The sequence below is a fragment of the Heteronotia binoei genome, chromosome 5 (assembly GCF_032191835.1).
Source record: "Heteronotia binoei isolate CCM8104 ecotype False Entrance Well chromosome 5, APGP_CSIRO_Hbin_v1, whole genome shotgun sequence".
Classification (NCBI taxonomy): Eukaryota; Metazoa; Chordata; class Lepidosauria; order Squamata; family Gekkonidae; genus Heteronotia; species Heteronotia binoei.
The window spans coordinates 78,666,896-78,686,658 of record NC_083227.1 but is presented as its reverse complement, the minus strand read 5'-3'; the positions used below and the strand labels follow the sequence as shown (position 1 = coordinate 78,686,658).

The 19,763-nt window shown below is 42.6% G+C and overlaps 1 protein-coding gene across 1 annotated transcript in view; it reads left to right on the top strand.

The window, feature by feature from the left end:
- LOC132572011 (uncharacterized) overlaps positions 1-19,763 on the top strand; it is a 61,722-nt gene that overhangs the window by 13,127 nt on the left and 28,832 nt on the right. The window contains exons 3-9 of the mRNA XM_060238803.1: positions 5,708-5,779; positions 6,775-6,860; positions 7,042-7,128; positions 9,259-9,368; positions 14,848-14,970; positions 16,478-16,554; positions 18,831-19,048. Coding sequence (XP_060094786.1) covers positions 5,708-5,779; positions 6,775-6,860; positions 7,042-7,128; positions 9,259-9,368; positions 14,848-14,970; positions 16,478-16,554; positions 18,831-19,048 — 773 coding nt within the window. The remainder of the gene's footprint in view (positions 1-5,707; positions 5,780-6,774; positions 6,861-7,041; positions 7,129-9,258; positions 9,369-14,847; positions 14,971-16,477; positions 16,555-18,830; positions 19,049-19,763) is intronic.

Genomic DNA, 19,763 nt, shown 5'->3' with positions numbered 1-19,763 from the left:
GTAATGTACCAGCGAATAAAGAATAAGCTTCCACCACGGCTCGTCTCCCAGTACATTACAAGAATCATAGCTGCTTCTTCTACTGTCTTCAATTTCTTGTCTCTCAGAACCCACCTATACTGAGAGGGGACTTGGTTATAAAACTGTTCCAAGCCCACTAAGTTTTTCAGGTCCTCTAAAGTGGAAACTTTACTCCCTTCTACCCATCTGTTCAGGGCTCTGTCTAACCGACAACCTAGTTGAGAGTATGTTTCTCCAGGCTTCCTTCTGATTTCTCTAAATTTTTTCCTGCTTTGCTCTGCTGTTAAGCCAAAGCGGACTCTGACCCTTTCCTTGTACAATTGATAATCAGAAGTTTCCTCATCCCTCAGTTCAGAGTAGATTTCACTCAACTCTCCACAGATCTGAGGTCTCAAATAAATCATTCTGTCCTCATCAGCAACTCTTAAATCTTTACATGTTCTTTCAAAATTAAACAAAAAAGCTTCTACATCATCCCCTTTTTGGTACTTGGGGAATTTCTTTTGTTCTACTGTGAGTCGCCTCTCATTTCTTGTATCACGTTGAAACTCAGGCCTTCCCTGAATCTCCTGGAGTTTCAAACTGTACATTTTTTCCTCATGTTCTCTCTCTCTTTCCGCTTCCCTCTCTCTGCGTTCTCTCTCCTCTCTTTCTCTCTCTGATTCCAGCTTAGCCATCTGCAATTCTTTCTCTCTCTCTGCTTCCCTTTCTCTGTGTTCTGCTTGAATCTTGGCCATCTGAATTTCTTTTTCTGCCTCTATTCTGGCCAATTCCAACTGTATTTTCATAGCCTCTATGCTCTGACTAGGATTATCCTCAGGAATCTCTTCTTGTGTCTGCCCATCCCCCGTGGCTGTGGTAGTTCTCTTAGGAGGAGCCATTTCTGACAGGAATTTTTCACAAAACTTTATTAATTCCTTTACTGCAGTGTCCCTCTACTTTCTGTGTGTCTTAGTGACACTTATTTTGGGGTGTTCCTTCGAAATCCCGACGCTGCCAACCAATTATAGCAGCGCCCACCTCACAGCCTCACTGGATCTCTATATTTTCGTCTCTTCGGGGTATTTTTATTTGTTCTGTTGATGGGACCCCAGCAGCTTTGTTTATTCTTCCCACAAAATATATAGGCTCACGAGAACTTTAACTTAAACCACAGATTTATTGTAACAAAAAGTCTTAAACTGGGGATATGGGAGATATTTGCACAGGCTTATACGTTTGTTCTGTTTCAGGCTTTTCAATCACTTTTACTTTCTTGGATCTTTCACAGTTACACAGTTCACCGTTCCCTTTAACTCACTCTCCACCTCTAGCCAAGGTCTGGCCTCTTGGGATTGATGTGTCTAGTCTCACCCCTCGACTGGAGTCTCTCCTCTCAGCCCTTCTTGGTGTCTCAGACCCACATCCACTCCCTCAACCTCCTCACTAGATCTTTAGAGTAGTTTCCCGGTGTCTGTGACCATTCTGGTCTTAACTGACTCACACACACACACAGCCCTCTTGGCTGGTTTTGTCCAGCTGGCAGTCTCTGGAAGACTTCCCCGTCTCCGTCTCCAGCTTCTTCACAGGATCAACTGCCCTCTTAGCCCTTCTGGCCGGCACTAACTGACCCTCTCAGTCTCTGTCAGGTCCCCACTGACAGACTTCTCTGATAGGCCTCCACTCTGTCAGACTCCAACTGACTGAACTCCTGCCTCAGCAGTTTCTCTCACTAAACTAACTTTTTTCCCTCCCTGAGAGCTCAGAGCACTTTGCCCCCACCCTCAGGTCACCTGACGCAGCCCTGTGCGTCTTCAGCTTATGCTTAACCCATTGCTTTCCGTCACAGCATGTTCCACATTGCATTGCCACTGATCAAGCATATAATGTGTTCTACCAGTGAGATAAAATATCTGCCTTGCCTTAAAGGCAGTTTAGCATATCTTCATCTATTTTCTTTTTTTGCTTTTATCGTAATATAATCTGGATGGTTTTTATGATCCTGTTAGGAATGCACCTTTATGAAGAATCCTGATTTAGCACAGGAAATGAGTAGCTTTCAGGTCTCTGTTGTAAAAAAACATGTTTTGTACTAAGTACATGGCAATATTGATGGGCACATCAGAACAGGTGCTGAGACACACTGGTCCATTACACTGAGGTTCTTGCGCAGCTCATGATAATCTGTGGATCAGGGCTATGCTAATGAAAGGGGGGAGTTATTTGTGCAATAATGCACAAATACACACCATAGTATAATGTATTCCTACTGATTTCCAAATTTGGCTGCAAACCAAATTAAAATTCTGTGCCTTAGATTATCTGCTCCTGGGAATGCTAAATCCAGTATGCTAGGTCTCTTTGAAATGAACAGAACTTGAGTAAACAGTTAATATCACCAATTTAATTGTCTCATTGTTTCCATAACTGCTGGACTAGGTAATTCGGAGTTACGATGTTGACTCTGTACCTGTTTATATGTGTTGTTACAGCTTATTCTCTTCCCCAGTGTCTTATCTGTTGTGATTACTATCAGCTCACTTGACTCATCACTTGTTGTTTATATATGCTGGAAAAAGAGATAACACTGATTCTGTGAAATCTTAATTTGGCCCTTAATTGATAATAACACATGATAAAACTATCTACAATTAGTGGTTTTTCTTGTCACTATGAAACCATATTTGTGCAAATTGAGGAAACTTAACAATGATGCAATCATAGATAGTCTCTCTCTCTCTCTCTCTCTCTCTGTATATATATATTCCCCTCACTGCCCAGTATAGATTTGAATTTTAAAAGATATTATTGCTCTTTTTATTGTAAATTGAAAACAATTTCTCCATTTTGCTGGTTTGGAGATTTTAAAATATTTATATTTGCCATATACTAAGAATTTGTATCATATAAAATTAATCAAAAAGAATAGCATGGAAAAGTTAACTGCTGCAATGTATCAAGCACAATCTGATTTCATATACAGTAATGCCTGGATTACCCTTGAGGATTGTGTTTGTGCATATGATACCTAGGGGAAAATAACCTTGGAACCAGCTCCCAATGCTGGTATAAGAGATTGTGATCAGTTTTCTGCAAACTGACAGTGCTGTTAATATGTTCAGTGGTGTCATCCTCATGCAGTCTATGTAAGTCCAGTGCAAGGTGCAAGGATCTTTAATTTGGAGCTTCTATTGGAAATGTGAGAAAAGATAATGGGATGGGTTCAATGCAGCACTGTGTGAGACTCTAGTAGAGACAGAGTTTTCTTTTTAAATTAAAAAGCCTTATATTTTAATCCATATGGACTCTGATCTAGCATGTCATTTGTTCTAACATGTCATAACTCCACATGGACCACAACTCAGAGCTGTATTTTCAGCATCCACTGGGGCTGCTGGGGAAAGGTGTGTGTGTGTTAGGGTTGCAAGGCCCTCCACTGCTGCAGTGGGGGACTCTTCTTGAGCACACTGTGCATGTGTGGTGTGATGACATCACCCAGAAGTGATGTCATTGTGCCAGGCATGTCATGCCAGAGACACGCTAAGATTTGCAGTTTGGGATCCCCAACTCGCCAGCATGGAGCAGGCTACCGGGGGCGCTCTAGGATGTGTGGTAAAACTCTGTGCTACCATAGAGTTTTACCATGGATCCTAGAGTGTCCCCAGCATGAAGACATCCTTTCTGGGTGACATCATCATGCAGGGCATGTCATGCAATGATAGGGCTCTTTAGGGCAGGGATCTGCCCAGTGGCCTGCTCAGTGCCAGTGGGTTGGGGCCCCCCAAACCGGGGGATCTCCCACCCCTGATGGGAGCTTGGCAGCCCATGTATGTGTGTGTAATGCAATATGACTTACAGCAGTCAAGTGGGGTAAGCAGATGCAGTTGCCCTTCCTGCCCCTTCTTATTAATAGTGTTTTGACTGGTGTAGAAAGCTGCTTTTCTAGCATAAGAAGCTAAGGGGCTGTTTCAGGAGTCTTTTGAGCATATGGGAATAGTCTATGCATTTGTACTGTTATTTATTCATACAACTCCAAAGCTAAGAGGGGCCTTTCTTATAATAAATTTACCTGGGTTTTGTTGTTCTTCCCTTACTGATCTATAAATCATTATTTTGTCATTGAAGCTTCTTTCAAAGCTTTATAGCCATTGTTTGCTAAGATTTAAGTTGTCCGTCAGTGTTTAAGTTTTTTTCATTTTTCTGTGGGCAAGCCTTTATTTTACTTCCATTATGCTACATGCATTGCTGTCACTGCAACAGACCAATTGAATGCTAGTTTATCTTGCTATTAAAATAATTAGTTTGCATATGTATATCAAAATGTCATGATACAATGTGAAAGATCATAGTCAAGCAGTTTCTTCTCTGCATTTGATACATTGTTCTCACTCCATGAGACAAACCTAATAACCAATATAAGAATCTGCCATGACATTCTGAATATTTCCAGCTGTTGTAAATAGGGATAGGCATGAACCAGCTCACAAACTAATGTTCATGACAAATTTTGACCAGTTCATGAAGTCAAAGACTGATTCCCCACCAGGCTTGTTCCAGCGTCGGAGATCTTTTCCCCCGACACTTCCATCCGATTTCTCACAAGCTGCCCCAGGGCTGCAGCTTGCTTTGCCTCTTTCCCGCAGCAAGCAAGATCCTCTAAAACTGGTTTCTGCTTGCTGCAGGAAAGAGGTGAGGCAAGTTGCAGCCCCGGGGCAGCTTGTGCAAAATCGGATGGAAGCATCAAGGGGGAAAGAGTTCTGATGCAGTAACAAGCCTAGTAGGGAATTGATCAAGTTCATGGCAGGTTAACCAGCAAAACTTTTAAGCTGTCTATTGAGGTTGCTGCTGGTTCATGAGCTGAGATATTTCTACAGACTGTCTCCACTCAATCGAAAAGTTTATGTATCTTCAAAGCAACAACTTGAAGGGCATGTAGAGGAGCATATGGGGGAGGTCCCTTGTGAGTTTGGTGTCTCTAGCTTGCACAGTATCTGTTCTATATACTCATGAACCTCCTAAATCTGCATCTGTCAAAATGATCTCTGGTGGTCATATTGACATGCACAAGTTTAGGAGTGTACAGAATGAATCCTGTGCAAGCTAGAGGCACCAATGTCGCAGTGGACCTGCCCCAGATGATCCTCTCCATGCTTACATATTTGATGTCTCTAGCTTACACAAGATCTGTTCTATACACCTCTGGACCTCTTGAACCTGCATCTGTCAAAATAACCACAGTGGGAATTTTGACAGGCACAGGTTCAGGTGGTTCATGACTGTACAGAACAGATCCTGTGCAAGCTAGAAACACCAAACTTTCAGGGGATCTCTAGATGACTCTCCACTATCTGCCCTCCATGTTTGGTGACAATTGGATATATGGGGTCCAAGTTACAGCCCCCCACCAAGGAAGGTGCCCCCAGAAAACTGCTTTCTGGGAAATGACCACCTTGTAATTTACCCAGAAAGCATGCTGGGAGTGGGGGGCATGGCTAAAGGTTTGTGGCAGAATGGAGTTCACAAATGGAACACCACAAACTGAACCACATTTTCTGGTCCTTGTCCATCCCTAGTTGTAAATTATGTCATATTGTGTTGATAGATGTCCTTGCATCATAATTTTAAAGGTTGTTCTCTTGAAGAGACACCAAATGATTGATACTACCTACTGCTTTCCTTATGTTAATTTTACTTCCTTATTGTACAGATTAACTTTCCTAGATGAAGTACATGCTACTAGACCTGATGAGCAGGCAAGATTAAAAGAATTAAGAAAACTGTGAGTACATCTCTGTGTTATTTATTTTCCCACTTCCTCACAGCACTATGGTGCATTCTCACACACCCCATGTTCTCCCTGCTTTTCTGTGATCTTTCCCAAGTCTGCTTTGCAGTGAAATTTCAAGAAATATCAAAGCAAAATCTAAACTGTTGTCATGTAGGTGGGAAAGTTTGGATTCCCACTCCCACCAACATGAGGCTCCTGTCCTCATGATGGCATGTCAGTCTCCACACTACAGGGAATTTTTGGAGGAATTTTCATTCCTGTAAACAACATAGAAATATATCAATAGAATTCCAGGGGAAGCACTCCATTATACCCTAATGAAACTGTCCCCATAGGGTATAATGGAGAATTGATCAGTGGGTATCTGGGGCTCAGGGGTATTTTTTGAGGTAGAGGCACCAAATTTCCAGCATAGCATCTGATGCCTCTCTTCAACCCCCCCTCCAAAAAAAAAGTTTCAAAAAGATTGGACCAGGGGGTCCAATTCTATGAGCCCCCAAAGAAGGTGCTCCCACCCTCCATTTTTTTCCAATGGAGGGAAGGCATTTAAAAAGAGTGTGGTCCCTTTAAATGTGATGGCCAGAACTTCCTTTGGAATTCAATTGTTCTTGTCACAGCCTTGCTCCTGGCTCCACCTCCAAAGTCCCCAGATATTTCCTGGCAACCCTATGATTGGGGCAGGGAAAATCCAAGGAAACCTGCTACCTGGAAGCTGCATGGCTACTGTGTTGCATTGGCAACTGCAACAACAAGGCTTCTGCAGGTAAGCTTTGCCATATCGATCCTCTAAGATCGAGAGTTGTGAATTAAATGTGCAGGGAGAGGATAGATCTAGTTTCAATTAGATATAACTTACTCAATACTTTTCCACACAAGATTTTTATCAGATGTTTATTTATTTCTTGACCAATGTTTTTCCCAACTATCATATACTGAATGTAATTTACGCATATCTCTAAAATGTGGAATTATTCTTCTTCTTGCAGATTTGCCACCAAAGGCACAAACTTTCTTACTTTTGGCTTAAATTTGGTTAAGAGATCCTACCAGCAAGCTTTAGATATAGCAGGAGGTGAGAAGAGGCATATTGTGTCCTAAAGGGGGAAATCTTGGATGAATGTTATACTTTTTTTCTTACAGTTTAAGCCTAAATTTGTTTCCTATCTCAGCATGTTTTCTATGGAGAAATATTTGTTGTTACATATATTTAGGGCTTTTATCTCTAAAACACTCATCTTCACAATTCCATTTAGTAACTTTCAACAGCCGGAAAGGAAAATTGGTCCTAGCTGATGGAAGAGGATTGTCCACCTTAGATTTGTTTTCTTCAAATTCTGCTGGTGAGGTGAATCTCTGATCTCTTAAGGTTTATTTCAAACAGTGTGCAATGCCTTTAGTTGTGTTAACTAGAAGAATTTTTTAAAAAAACAACAACAGCATACTTGAAGATCTGCCTCTGTCTGCATTTTCCAGTGTGGCAGCTTTGTTCTTCCCAGCAAGATCAATTGTTATTGTACTTTTTGTGAACATTTTGCAATGTACATTCTGCAATGGGTTGGGTTTTGTTTTTTTTTGGGGGGGGGGTGTTGTGTGTGTGGTTGCTCCATGCTTATGGAACACCCTCTCAGCTGAGGCCAGAGGCGGATGGTGGGTAAACTCACATGGCTTTTCATTGAGATTGTAACACCCAATCAGCGTCCTCCCCCACAAAGGGCATGCTCACTTCTCAGCACCCAACCACACCCCCTCCTACAGGCCAGTTCCTGCAGGTCACCTCACAACTCTCGAGGTAGGGTCCCCTTCCCATCCAGTTGCCCATTTTTCAATGGGCATTGATTCCTCAGTGGCATTCCACATTGATTCCGCAGTAGCATCCCATGTGTCCTGCAATGGCCAAAGATGCATGAAGACTGCGGTGTCCAATGGCTTCTGAAGATGGTCATAACCCCCAATTCATAGCCTTGCACACAGGTCAGTCCCATAGCCATGGGGGTCCCACAGGGGCAACACCCCCTCCTGAATTTGCCATGCCCCCTCACCAGTCAGCTGGCATGGGAGGGGTCAGGAGGGAGCCTTCCTGCCCTTAGTGGTTTCATCTTTGCTTGATGGTCAGAACAGCAGGAGGATTGCTGGCCAGCCTACATCAGTCCATGGAAGCCTGGGAAGTTTTGGTGGGTTCTACATAAGGGTTATAGGCATAGCACAGGATTGCTCTGCCTGTGATGCATCTTTCAAAGCTATTTGTGTTTGACACATCTGCTCTGAGTACTGATTGAAGATTATTTCTTCTCTCTCTATTCTGCCTGACAGAGGTTTTGATTCAGGAAACTGAGAGCAGATCACATGGAATAGATCAGGGGTGTCAAACATGCTGCCCAGGGGATGGATCAGGCCCTCGGAGGGCTCCTATCAGGCCCCTAAGCAACTGGCTGTCATCTGCTTCCTACTCCCTCTCTCTTGCTTCCTGTTGCATCACAGCTTGCTTTGCAAGGTTTGCTCAATCGCACAGGAGCTACAGAGCAAAGTCTCTATTTTCTCCATTGGCTGAGGATCCTCCCTTGGAGAGGAAGGGGGAAAGGAGAGCTTGCTTTGCCAGGCTCTCTCAATTGCACAGCAGAGTCACTGAACCAAGAGAGCCAGTTTGGTGTAGTGGTTAAATGCGTGGACTCTTATCAGGGAGAACCGGGTTTGATTCCCCACTCCTCCACTTGCACCTGCTGGATTGGCCTTGGGTTAGCCATAGCTCTGGCAGAGGGTGTCCTTGAAAGGGCAGCTGCTGTGCGAGCCCTCTCAGCCCCACCCACCTCACAGGGTGTCTGTTGTGGGGGGAGAAGATATAGGAGATTATAAGACGCTGTGAGTCCCTGATTCAGAGAGAAGGGTGGGGTATAAATCTGCAATTCTTCTTCTTCTCTTCCTTCTATTGGCTGAGGTTCCTCTCCCTCCTGGCCCCCTAGGGAAGGAAGGAAAGAGAAAGAGCTTCCTTTGTCCACTTCCCTCAATCCCATGGGAGACATACAAAGAACGTATCTATAAGACCAACAAATGCTAATGTTTTAAGCATATTTTATTTCAAGTTTTTAAAATAAATATTGAATTGTGTTTGTTCCTTTATAAAGTTTATATCTCTGCTACCTAATCTTAAATAGGTACACACATGGCATGGCCCAACATGGCTTGGCCCAACAAAGTCTCATTTATGTCAGATCCAGCCCTCATAAAAAATGAGTTTGACACCCCTGAAATAGATTTTTGCCACCCTTTATGCTGCATACCCCTGATAAATTGCACTGTAACTGAAAGGGAGAAGAGTAGCTATGGAGATATTCTTGCCTTCTGGTCACTTTTTAAAGCCTGTGAATTTACATATTTACCTTTGCCTAGATATTTCAGCAGCAGATTATGAATATTCAGTGAATTATTTCATGGAAGAGTTTATATTTTAATCTTGTTTGCGTTTGATTTCTTAGCTAAAAGAGAGATGATTTTCCCAAGGTATCAGTTCAACCTGGTGAGAATAGTCACATACTCTGAGAAATACAATGTTTACTTTATTCTGGCAAGAGATTATACAATTAAGGTAAAATTATGTACTGGGTGTTGTTTTTTACATACTGTCCTTTTAAAAAGTGGTAAATAAGATAATTTGCAGATTCTTGCAGAAAAATAGTAGAGCAATTCAAAGATTTTTTTTTAATAATAATAATTTCATTGGATTTGTATCCCGCCCTTCCCACAAGCAGGCTCAGGGCAAATTCCCATCCTATATTAACAAAACCACAACATTTAAAATTTGCAGATTAAAACATCTAAAATTCAGCATAGATAATGAGTTGCCTCAATTGATAGCACCAGTAGATGCAGAGGCTTATCACAGGCCTCTAGGGGGAGGCTAAATAGCATGGGGAAACCCGCTGCCTCAACTAAAGGCCTTGTGGAAGAGCTCCATTTTACAAGCCTCACAGAACTGTAATAGGTCCTGCAGGGCCCTGATCTGGCTGCCTATAGAGTACCCAGGGTGTTAGTTCTGACTTCAAAGCCTTGCGCGGCCTGGGACCAACATACCTACGGGACTGTCTCCTTCCATATGTGCCCCAGAGGTCACTTCACTCAGCCTCCCAAGATCTTCTGATAGTTCCCAGCCCAAGAGATGCCCATCTTGCCTCTACCAGGGCCAGGACCTTTTTGGTCCTGGCCCTGACCTGGTGGAATCAGCTCCCTATGGAGATCGGGGCCCTTCCTGGCTTGCTGGCCTTTCATAGGGCCTGTAAAATGGAGCTGTTCTGCCAGGTTTTTGGATCAGGCAACAAGCATCTACCTATTCAATCACTTGGCCTTCCTTCTACTCCCCTACTGCCCTACTGTATTGTGGTGCTTGCTGTATGGTGGTACTCCTTTTGTGCTATACCATCTTGCTGTCATATCATCTTGGCGAATTAATCTCTAATGGAAGATCATTCCACTGGTCAGGGGCCAGAGCTGAAAAAGCCCTGGCCCTAGTTGTGGCAAGTCAGTCATCCTTGGGGCCAGGACCACCAAAATATGCTGGTTCCCTAATTGTAAGGTCCTACAAGGTTCGTATGGGAAGAGGCAGAATCTCCATCTTGTGGTGGCTGAGACCAAGATATGAGCTATATAAAACAGATGGGATTAACCTTACATATTGAAGTGTGTAACTCAGCCCTGGCACCATCTTTTTAAGTGAAAAGCAGCGCAGGGAGAATGGAATTCAGAGCAGAGAAACTGCATGGCAGGTAGTGGGTACCACCCTCTACCTTCTCTCCTCACACTAAACAATGGATCAGGAATAAATTAAACCACTCCTCCCCCACTGTTGGCATCTTTGCTCTTAATTTACCTTTTATAAAGTTGCCACATTCCACTTTCAAAACCAGTGCCAGGGATGCATGCATTTGTGTGCCACACTCCCACCTGTGTCTAGCCCCTGTATCTTAGCAATTGTCCCTATTTGGGAGAGTGATTTATTGTCCCTTGTTAATCTCTTGTCTGCTTTGCCCCTATTTCACTTTTTGGGGATATGCTTAAATGTCATCCATATGAATTTATGGAGCTGCCTTTCTTGAGATTTTAGCTCCCCATTCAAAGTCTCTAGAAATTACATCTGAAATATGTGCGAGGAGGGAGAAATGTGTGTTGTTTCTTGTTCACAAGCATGTAAAAATGCACATGCATGAATATTTAGGTCCCTATGTAGTGCAGAACCTTCCATTCAACAGAGCAGCTGGGTAGTGTCATTTTGAAATGTAGATTGTGTGTTGTGTGTCTCATTTTTTTTTACTGCATCTGTAAATAAAATACCAAATATTGTTTGTTTCTATATCAGAGTAGGACAAGGTGTTGCAGAGAAAATGAGGGTTGAGGGGATCAGACACTGTTCCTTGTGTAAAAGTGATCCTTGAATGAAACTGGGGGTGTAACAAGAACACAGGAATGTCCATAGTCTCATATTGTAAACCATGGGTGGCCAAACTTGCTTAATGTAAGAGCCACATAGAATAAACATCAGATGTTTTGAGAGCCACAAGATGTGAACTAATATTACAAACATGTATTTATTAAAACTCTTAATACTTTCTTTGCACAGAAACATAAAATATATATGTATACACTTTGCAATATGACCAGTGTTCCCTCTAAGGTGAGTTAGTATGAGCTAGCTCACAGTTTTTTAGCCTCTGGATCACACATTTTTGTCTTAGCTCAGGAAAAATAGCTCAGAGCAAACTAATTTATGCAGTAGCTCACAACTTTAATGCCAGTAGCTCAAAAAGTATGATTTTTGTTCACAAGACTCCACAGCTTAGAGAGAGTATTGAACATGACCGTGCTAGAAGGAGGTTTTTTAAAAAACAAAAACAAAACAAAAGCTGGGAATAATAGTCCCAATAAGACCAGCATAGGGAAAGGTTAGGGAATTATTTTTTGCACCAGTGAGAGAAGAAAATGCATATGTACCATATAAATCAGTGGTCACCAACCTTTTTGGCACCAGAGACTGGCAGGGTGGGGGAAACGCAGGGTGGGGGGACTGAATTTGGCCTCCCCCCTCTGCGCCTCACAGCCTTGCCACCCTACCCCACCCCCTTCTCCTGTGTCGCCTCTTCCTCCCTTCGTGTTTATTATGTTAAGCCAGGGGAAGCATCTTCTTGGCTCTTTTAAAGCTCACCTCCCCCCACCCCCACGGCAGCAGCGGTGAGCGATCTGCTAAACAAGCGGCGCTGCCTTTGCCTCTGGAGGCAAAGGCAGCACGGCTTGTTCAACGATCGCTCGACACTGCTGCCGCCGGTTCCCCCCGTGGATCAGCTGCTGCCATGGGGGAAGGAGGTGAGCTTTTAAAGAGCCAGGAAGGCGCTTTCCCCGGCTTAACCTAATAAACACAGAGAGAAGAGGAGGTGACGCAGGAGGGGGAGGAGGCAGCACAGGGGGGGGGGCAGGAGGCTGTGGGGCACCATGGGGAGGGCGGGCAGCTCAGCTGGCAGCCCAGTTGCTGATGGGCCACGAATCGGTACTGGTCCGGGGCCCGGTGGTTGGGGACCACTGATATAAATCACGGACCACCAATTGCATCAATTTGCATCTCTCTTTGCCTTGACACCAAGGTTAGTAAATACAGCTCCTACAAGACCTGTAAAACTAAGGGGGAAACCTCTATGGTGGATGAGAAGAGCTTGCAAGCATGCCTGTTTCCCCCTCCTTCCCTGCTTTACACACAGTGGAAATAGTCACCTACCTATGGGTCAGTGCTCAGAGGCTGACTGAGGTCCCGATGCTTAAGCACACTTACTTGAGAGTAAGCCTGAATGAAGTTGCTCCTCAGCCTCTGGGAGCCACACTATATGTGTGAAAGAGCTGCATGTGGCTCCCGAGCTGCTGTTTGGCCACCCCTGTTGTAAACTGTTGAGTTGTACTCCACTAATTAAAAAAGGAAGGTTTATTTTATTTTATTAGATTTTTCAGCTGCCCTCCCCCAGCAAGCTGGGCTCAGAGCAGTGTACAACATAGTCATAAAACATCACTTTTAAAAAATTAAAAGCCAGAAGCAAACAAGTGTAGCAGAAGATGGCAAGAGTCAGTAACACCACAGTCTTTCAGAAGGAGGGGGGCAGGGGTTGCCAGGATGCAACCGTCACTGTCCTCAACCAAACACCTGGTGGAACATCTTTCTGCCTTGCAGGGCCTGCAGAGCTGTAACAAGTTCCACAGGGCTCAGATATTGTAAGGCAGAGAGTTCCACCAGGTTGGAGCCAGGGCAGAAAAGGCCCTGGATCTGGTTAAGGACAGCCAGAAGTCTCTTGGGCCAGAAACCACCACTAGATTTTGATCTGCAGAGTGTACCAGAAGAGACGGTCCTGAAGGTACATAGGTCCCTGACTGTTTAGGGCCTTATAGGTCAATACTAGGACCTTGAACCTGACCTAGTACTCCACCGGAACCCATTGCAGCTCACAAAGTAAAAAAAAAAAAAAAAATAGAAATCAGTTTGTCACAGCTCATATTTCAATTCTGGATCAATCACAGCTGTTTCATGTTTGTCTTTAAAAGCATGAAACTCAAGTATACAATCACTGTTTCACTATTAAACATAATAATGAAACACTTTGTCTCTAGAAGACCTCATATCATACATGACTTTGGCCAGAATTTATCAGTATTAATATACTGATAACCATAGAGCCATAAAACTAAATATAATTTTATGAAGGCAATGGCAGTTAAAAAAATGTTTGTCATGGTGTTAAATAAATCTGAAAGAATATAAATCACCACTGTTATTAGTGCTCAGCACTGGAACTTCATACTAGTAGAAAAGTAGGCTCCAATACAAGCAATAACAGTCATTGCATAATGTTTTACCTTTTTAACAATGTTTAATTGCCTTAAACCTTTCCCCTAGGATTTGGTCTAATTTTCTAGTTTATTTTGACCACAAATACAGATTGTTAAACTGAATAATTTAAATTTAAAGGTAATAGCTAAACTCTCTGAGGCTGTTAACTCCATATCTTCTAAGGTTTGTTTGTTGCTTGCAGTGATCTCAATCCAGCAATAGATCTCCATGCTTAGAATTTAGCCCATGGCCAAAGTGTTTGGTTTCTTGGTTCTTTTATCTCACATAAGATTTTTTATATATTATGTTGTGTACTTCCTCCTTAAGGGGCTAACCCAGAAGGCCTCAGTGCAAGAAGGACACTAGGGTTGCCAGCTCCCAGGTCCGAGTGGAGGATCCCTCACTTTTGGTGGCTTCTCACCACTACCCTGCCCCCAAACAATGATATCCCTATAAGATGTCCTCAGTAAAGTGTCATCATGCAGAAGTGAGGTCATCACACTGGGGATGTCATTCAGGGATGCTCTGGTTTGAGGGCAATTTTATCATAGAGTTTGGCCCTCAAAACCAGAGTGTCCCTGCATGTTGTCCCCAGTGTGAAAATGTCACTTCTGCATGATGTCATTGTATCTGGAATGTCGTATGGGGATGTTGCTTTTTGGAATGGAGCCCCGCCCCCTCCTGGAAGGCTCCCTCCCTCCCCCCACTGGTGAGAGGTAAGGACCTGGCAACCCTAAGGGACACAATTTCACTTCCTTGTCAGTAACCTGGTGGGTTCCCAACTTTCAGGTTGCCCCAGAATATCTCCTGGAATTACAACTGATCACCAGTTGACAGAGATCAGTTCCCATGGAGAAAATGGCTGCTTTGGAAAGTGGACTTTATGACATTGTGCCCCACTAAGTTCCTTCTCTTCAAACCATGCCCTCTCCATGGACCACTACCAAATCTTCTAAATTTCCCAGCATGGAGTTGTCAACCCTAGCTGCATGAATGCCAGACCTACACAAACTGTGCAGAATCAGTACAGGGCAATCATGGGCCCTAGTGGACAACAGCTTTTAGTTGATTATTGTTATATCTCCTTGATGAGCTAATTTATGTGCCCTGAAGTTTCAGTGTAATTAATAAACCATTAGGACATTGGGTGTTTGTTGTTGCTACACTATGTAATGCATTATATTAGTATTAAAGTATTTGTTTTCTTCAGGTATACAATAAGAACTATAATGAGATTTGCTCAGTAGAAAATCGAGATTCACGACGGTTAACATTTATATCATTTAACCCAGTGACAGATGAGGTCATCAGTGGAGGAACCAAAGGCGTACAGGCAAGGGATAGGTTATTTATTCTAAATACTAGCTGACAGAGTTATATATTCTCATACATTATTCTGGAAGCATGAAATTCTGGGGAACAGGAAGGATGCATGTTTCAAAGGAAGTTCGGCCATCACATTTAAAGGAACTACACCTTTTAAATGCCTTCCCTACATTAGAAATAATGAAATATAGGGGCACCTTCTTTTGGGGCTCATAGAATTGGACCCCCTGGTCCAATATTTTTGAAACTTGGCGAGCATTTTGAGGAGAGTCATCAAATGCTATGCTGAAAATTTGGTGCCTGTACCTCAAAACACAGCCTCTCCAGAGCCCAAGATACGCCCAGATCAATTCTCCATTATACCCTATGGAAATCGATCTCCATAGGAAATAATGAAGTGCCCAGCAGACATTTCCCTTCCCCCCCTGTTTCTGACAACTCTGAAACGGGGGAGGGCCTGCTCCCACTTGGGGATTGGCATCTCTACTCATGAGTTGCTGAACTTTCAACTTCTTCAAAGTAACACAGAGCAACCAAAGATTCAAGTTTACCTTTCCTATGCAAATGACCTCTGAAAAGATTGTACAATCTACAGAGGGTCTGGGCTGTTTTCACAGCCACTGGGAGCAGCCATGTTGTTCTGCCTGCTCCCCCCACCCCCATTCAGTCTTAAAGACACAGACACACCATCTCAAGAGGAAGCCTTTCCAAGTGGAGTCTGAAGTCTCTGGAGGTGGAAAGGCACATGGTGGCTGTGGGGGCGGGGTTTCCCCCCACCGGCCAGCTGACTGGGTGTGGGAAGGAGCCTGGGTAAGTGGGAGAACCTCCGCTGGGTCCTGGGAATTGGCAAGCCTAACTGGGTCCTGAAAATATGACATCTATTCTTTCTACTGAATTGTGGCATCATGCGGGTTGAGTTGCAAAAGGAAAGGAATACTACTCTCATTATGCTTTTTGGGTGTAAGCACTTCTAAAACTATTATCTCAGTACTCTTATTAGATAAATTTGCCTTTAATTGACATGGGTGGTGCGCTCAAAAACCTTCTGCCATATTTTGGTGTCTGACCAGTCAGAGAACATGTACAACAAAACTGTTTGTTAGCAGATTAAAAGAAACATAATTTGGGGTCTGGTAATTGTTAGTTTATGTTAATTCTTGACTTCCAATTTGATTTGAGAAATCCACCAATCTACACCTTATCTGCTTGCTGGATGAAGCTGATCTTGGCCACAGCAGGGGAGGAAACCCAGTGATTGTAGTGGTGTGGCTAACCATGATTGGTGACATACATTTTGTATTCAGACACTGGGATTTCTATAGTTAGCTTGATTCCTTTGTTTAAACTAATGTTAATGTTTGTAATGGGAGAACTGCATACAAAGGAAGCATACCATCTTTGGCCTTTATCTTAATAAAGGCAAAGATGCCTTACCAAAAATGTTTAGCTTTTCAGCTAGAAAGTATTCAAATTTGTTAAGAATTTATATTTCTCCCCCCCCCCCCCCTTTTTAGCTTTGGAAGTTTAAAGAGAAGAAAGTTCAGGATTATTCTAATGTCATACACATGATGAATTACAGCCTTTTTCTCAGGTATATGGATTATTTATCTGAATTTTGTAATGAACACATATGTATTCTGTGTCTCTCTGTTTAGAAAGCTATGGTTACATCCACATGGTGGATGCATTACTATCAATACTGCATTTGCACTGACAATGAAGCATCCACACAGTAATTTTGTGCACCCATTCTTCCATCAGCTTCTATTTTCTCTGCAGTTTTCCCTAGCAGTGCCAAAACAGTTATTGCGCTATAGTGAAATAATGTTATAATCTAGTGCCAGGAATTTTCAGTTCCTATGAAAATTCAGTTCCCACCATTTCCTTTTTTAAAAAAAGTAATCATCAAACCCTTTTTGTTCTAAAGAGCTAGAGAGCTTTTTTAAATGGATACTAGGAATTCAGAGGAACTAGAAGATCATGGCAATTGATTGTTATAATGTTCTTGCACTACTGCTATAGCTTGATAGTAATTTCTGATTTTTTTTTTAAAAAAAAAAACCCTTCAAAAGCCCTTCAATGGTTCTGATGGTGGTGTCAAAGTGAGAGGAACCTTCAAAAATGCCCACCTTCTGGGCCATACTTGCTAATGCTAATGCACTTCAAATGCATTCTTGGTGGACAGATTTATTAAATCAGGTCCATGAAAGAATATATTAAGGACAGGAAAAGCTGGAAAGTGGGTGAATAGATGATGACAGTGTGTGTGGATACTCTCCAAAGTCCTGCTGCCATTTAGAAGTAATGGCAAAGAAAATCCCCCCTGTGGATGGCACCCTATGGGGGCAGTGGCACTCCCCTCATTTTCTGTTCCATTCTATTTTATTATATTTATAGGATTATATTTCTATCCTCCCCATCTTTCATTCTACCTGGATATAACCAGCTCTGTTTCTGGTTGTAACATATATGTGTGGGAGTGCAATGGTGTGGGAAATATGCTTAATTACTTTTATACAGAATGTATAATAATGGAATGTGCTCATCAGGTAGTCTGCAACTGGCTCTTGACTGCAGATGGCTGTGTAAGAGCTGGCCACTCCCACAGTGAATTGTTACAGATGCTTTTCTTTTTCTGTGACTCCTTTGCATTTCTCAGGAACACATCAAATGGTTTTAAGGTACACCCTTAAAGTACTTTAGATACCTGCTTGAAGCTTAATGTGTGCATACAAGTAAAACAATGTTTCAACTTTATATATTAGCTGAGAGGATTAGCTTGAAAGTGGCTAATCATTGTTTGCTATTGTAGAACACGTTAAAATGGCCCTCGAGCCTCCTCATTAATGGCTTCTGCTTACTCAGTTCAGTTTATTTTGATACAAGATCAGCTCAAGCTTCTGCTTGCTTTATTTCATGGGTGTCCACTTGAGGGCACAGCAAGGGGGACTCATCATTGCTCCAGAGCCCTATGCGGATTGGCAACCCCTACAATAAAGCAAGTTGAAATGTATCCTATTCTTTAATTGAGCTGCTCCTGCGCATCAAGAATTCTCTGCATTTGCTTTCATCTTCTATAAATGCAGTGGTATGCACATTGGCAACAGAGCTTCCACACAGTATTCTGTGCGCTTCCAACTTACTCCTTCCACACATATGCCCAATGACTCCTCACTGGCTCTCAGAAGTATGGCTGTCACAGCTGCCATGGCAACTTGCCACCTTTCTTTTTTGCTCTTTTCCTCATGTATGCATTATAGTGCTGTAAACAGTTCTATTAAAATTTGAACTACAAAAGTGTCAATATGTTGCTATTATGCCATTACAGTATGTCAAATTTTAATGCAGTATAGTGGTGTAGCAATAGGTTGTTATAGGGCTTCAGGACCCTGGCAGTTAATGATTTAACAAAAAGAACCCTCAGAAAGCCCTCTAGCGGCAGAAAAAAATGTTGAGAAAATGGCACACACAAGGAGCTGATAGCAGGAAAACAGAGCCAATGTGGGCAGGACCTTTATAAGATAGGAAAATGTGCGCAGTTCTTTTCTCTGTAGGAAAGCCAGGAAACAGAATGATTGCAGCATGGCATCATGTATGGGGGGTGGGGGGGGGGGAGATGTTCCAGTTTAGAAGACAAGATGGAGCAAAACCTCTGTGTGAAAGTTGCCCAGGTCCACAAATTTCCTTTAAATCAGTGGTCCCTGCTATTTAAGCATTTTAAATAATTATAAAGTCCACAGTTTCCATCCAGCAATGGCAATATGTATGCAAACAATGCTCTTCTATCTTTGTCTGAGATTTATTTATTAGATTGAAAGAGCTTTCACAAAATCCATTGTAATGTTTTAGTAATATTTTAAAATGCAGTGCAGAATATCCATACATGGGGAGAAAATGGTGCACAAGTATGGAATTTGATGTCAATATGCAAAGATTCTACTGCTTTTCTGACTGCCACTTCTTCTGCTACGACATCCGTGGGAATTTGCTATTTGAGATACCAAATGCACACCAGACTGCAGTTGTCTCTTGTGTCTACTCATCACATGCTAACATTTTGCTTACTGCCTGCAGAGGCATTGAAAGTAAGTTACCTAACCTGTAGAGAAACAAGCTAATTGTGTTGTCATGCCTACCTGCTCATTTCCCTTTTTGTTTTTGCTTTTAAACAGGTAAGTGTTTAAAAACAACCATTTTTTCTTAAATTGCTGGAATTCTTATTTTCTGTTTTAGTATTAGATCCACAGTGAAAATAAAAATGATGCCTGTAATAGTGTCATCTCAAGAGTGCAAACAACAACAAGAACAACCAAAATTCAGGCAACCATTAGCCAGCGGCACTTTAAAAAACAGTCCTGCTAGCTAGCACTTGGGTTGCTAAAGAGCACATAGCTGCTTTTCATAATGTTAAGAACAGGCCACTGCCTCCTCTTATTCACTTTGTCTCTCTTTTGCTCTTTTCTGAGAGATTCCACTTCACCCACGTTAGTTCACCTGGGATTAGCACTCTGTTGTTTAACAGCAGTGAAGGTGTGTGTGTGTATGGGGTGTGTGTGTCTCTACACTCACTGGTGTGTTCAGCTCTCCATCTCTCCCGCCAATATTGCCCCAAGACAACCTTGCTAGCTCATAACTTTTGCAGAACTTCTTGCACTCCTGCGCAGATCTTTAGAGTTATACAAAAGTTATACAAACCAGATAGATGTTAAAAGAAGAGGCCTCTTTTAGGGAGAGGCCATGGAGCTAAATTCTGTCTGCTGTTTGTTTCTATTGTGAGAGGATGACAGAGGAAACCTTGCC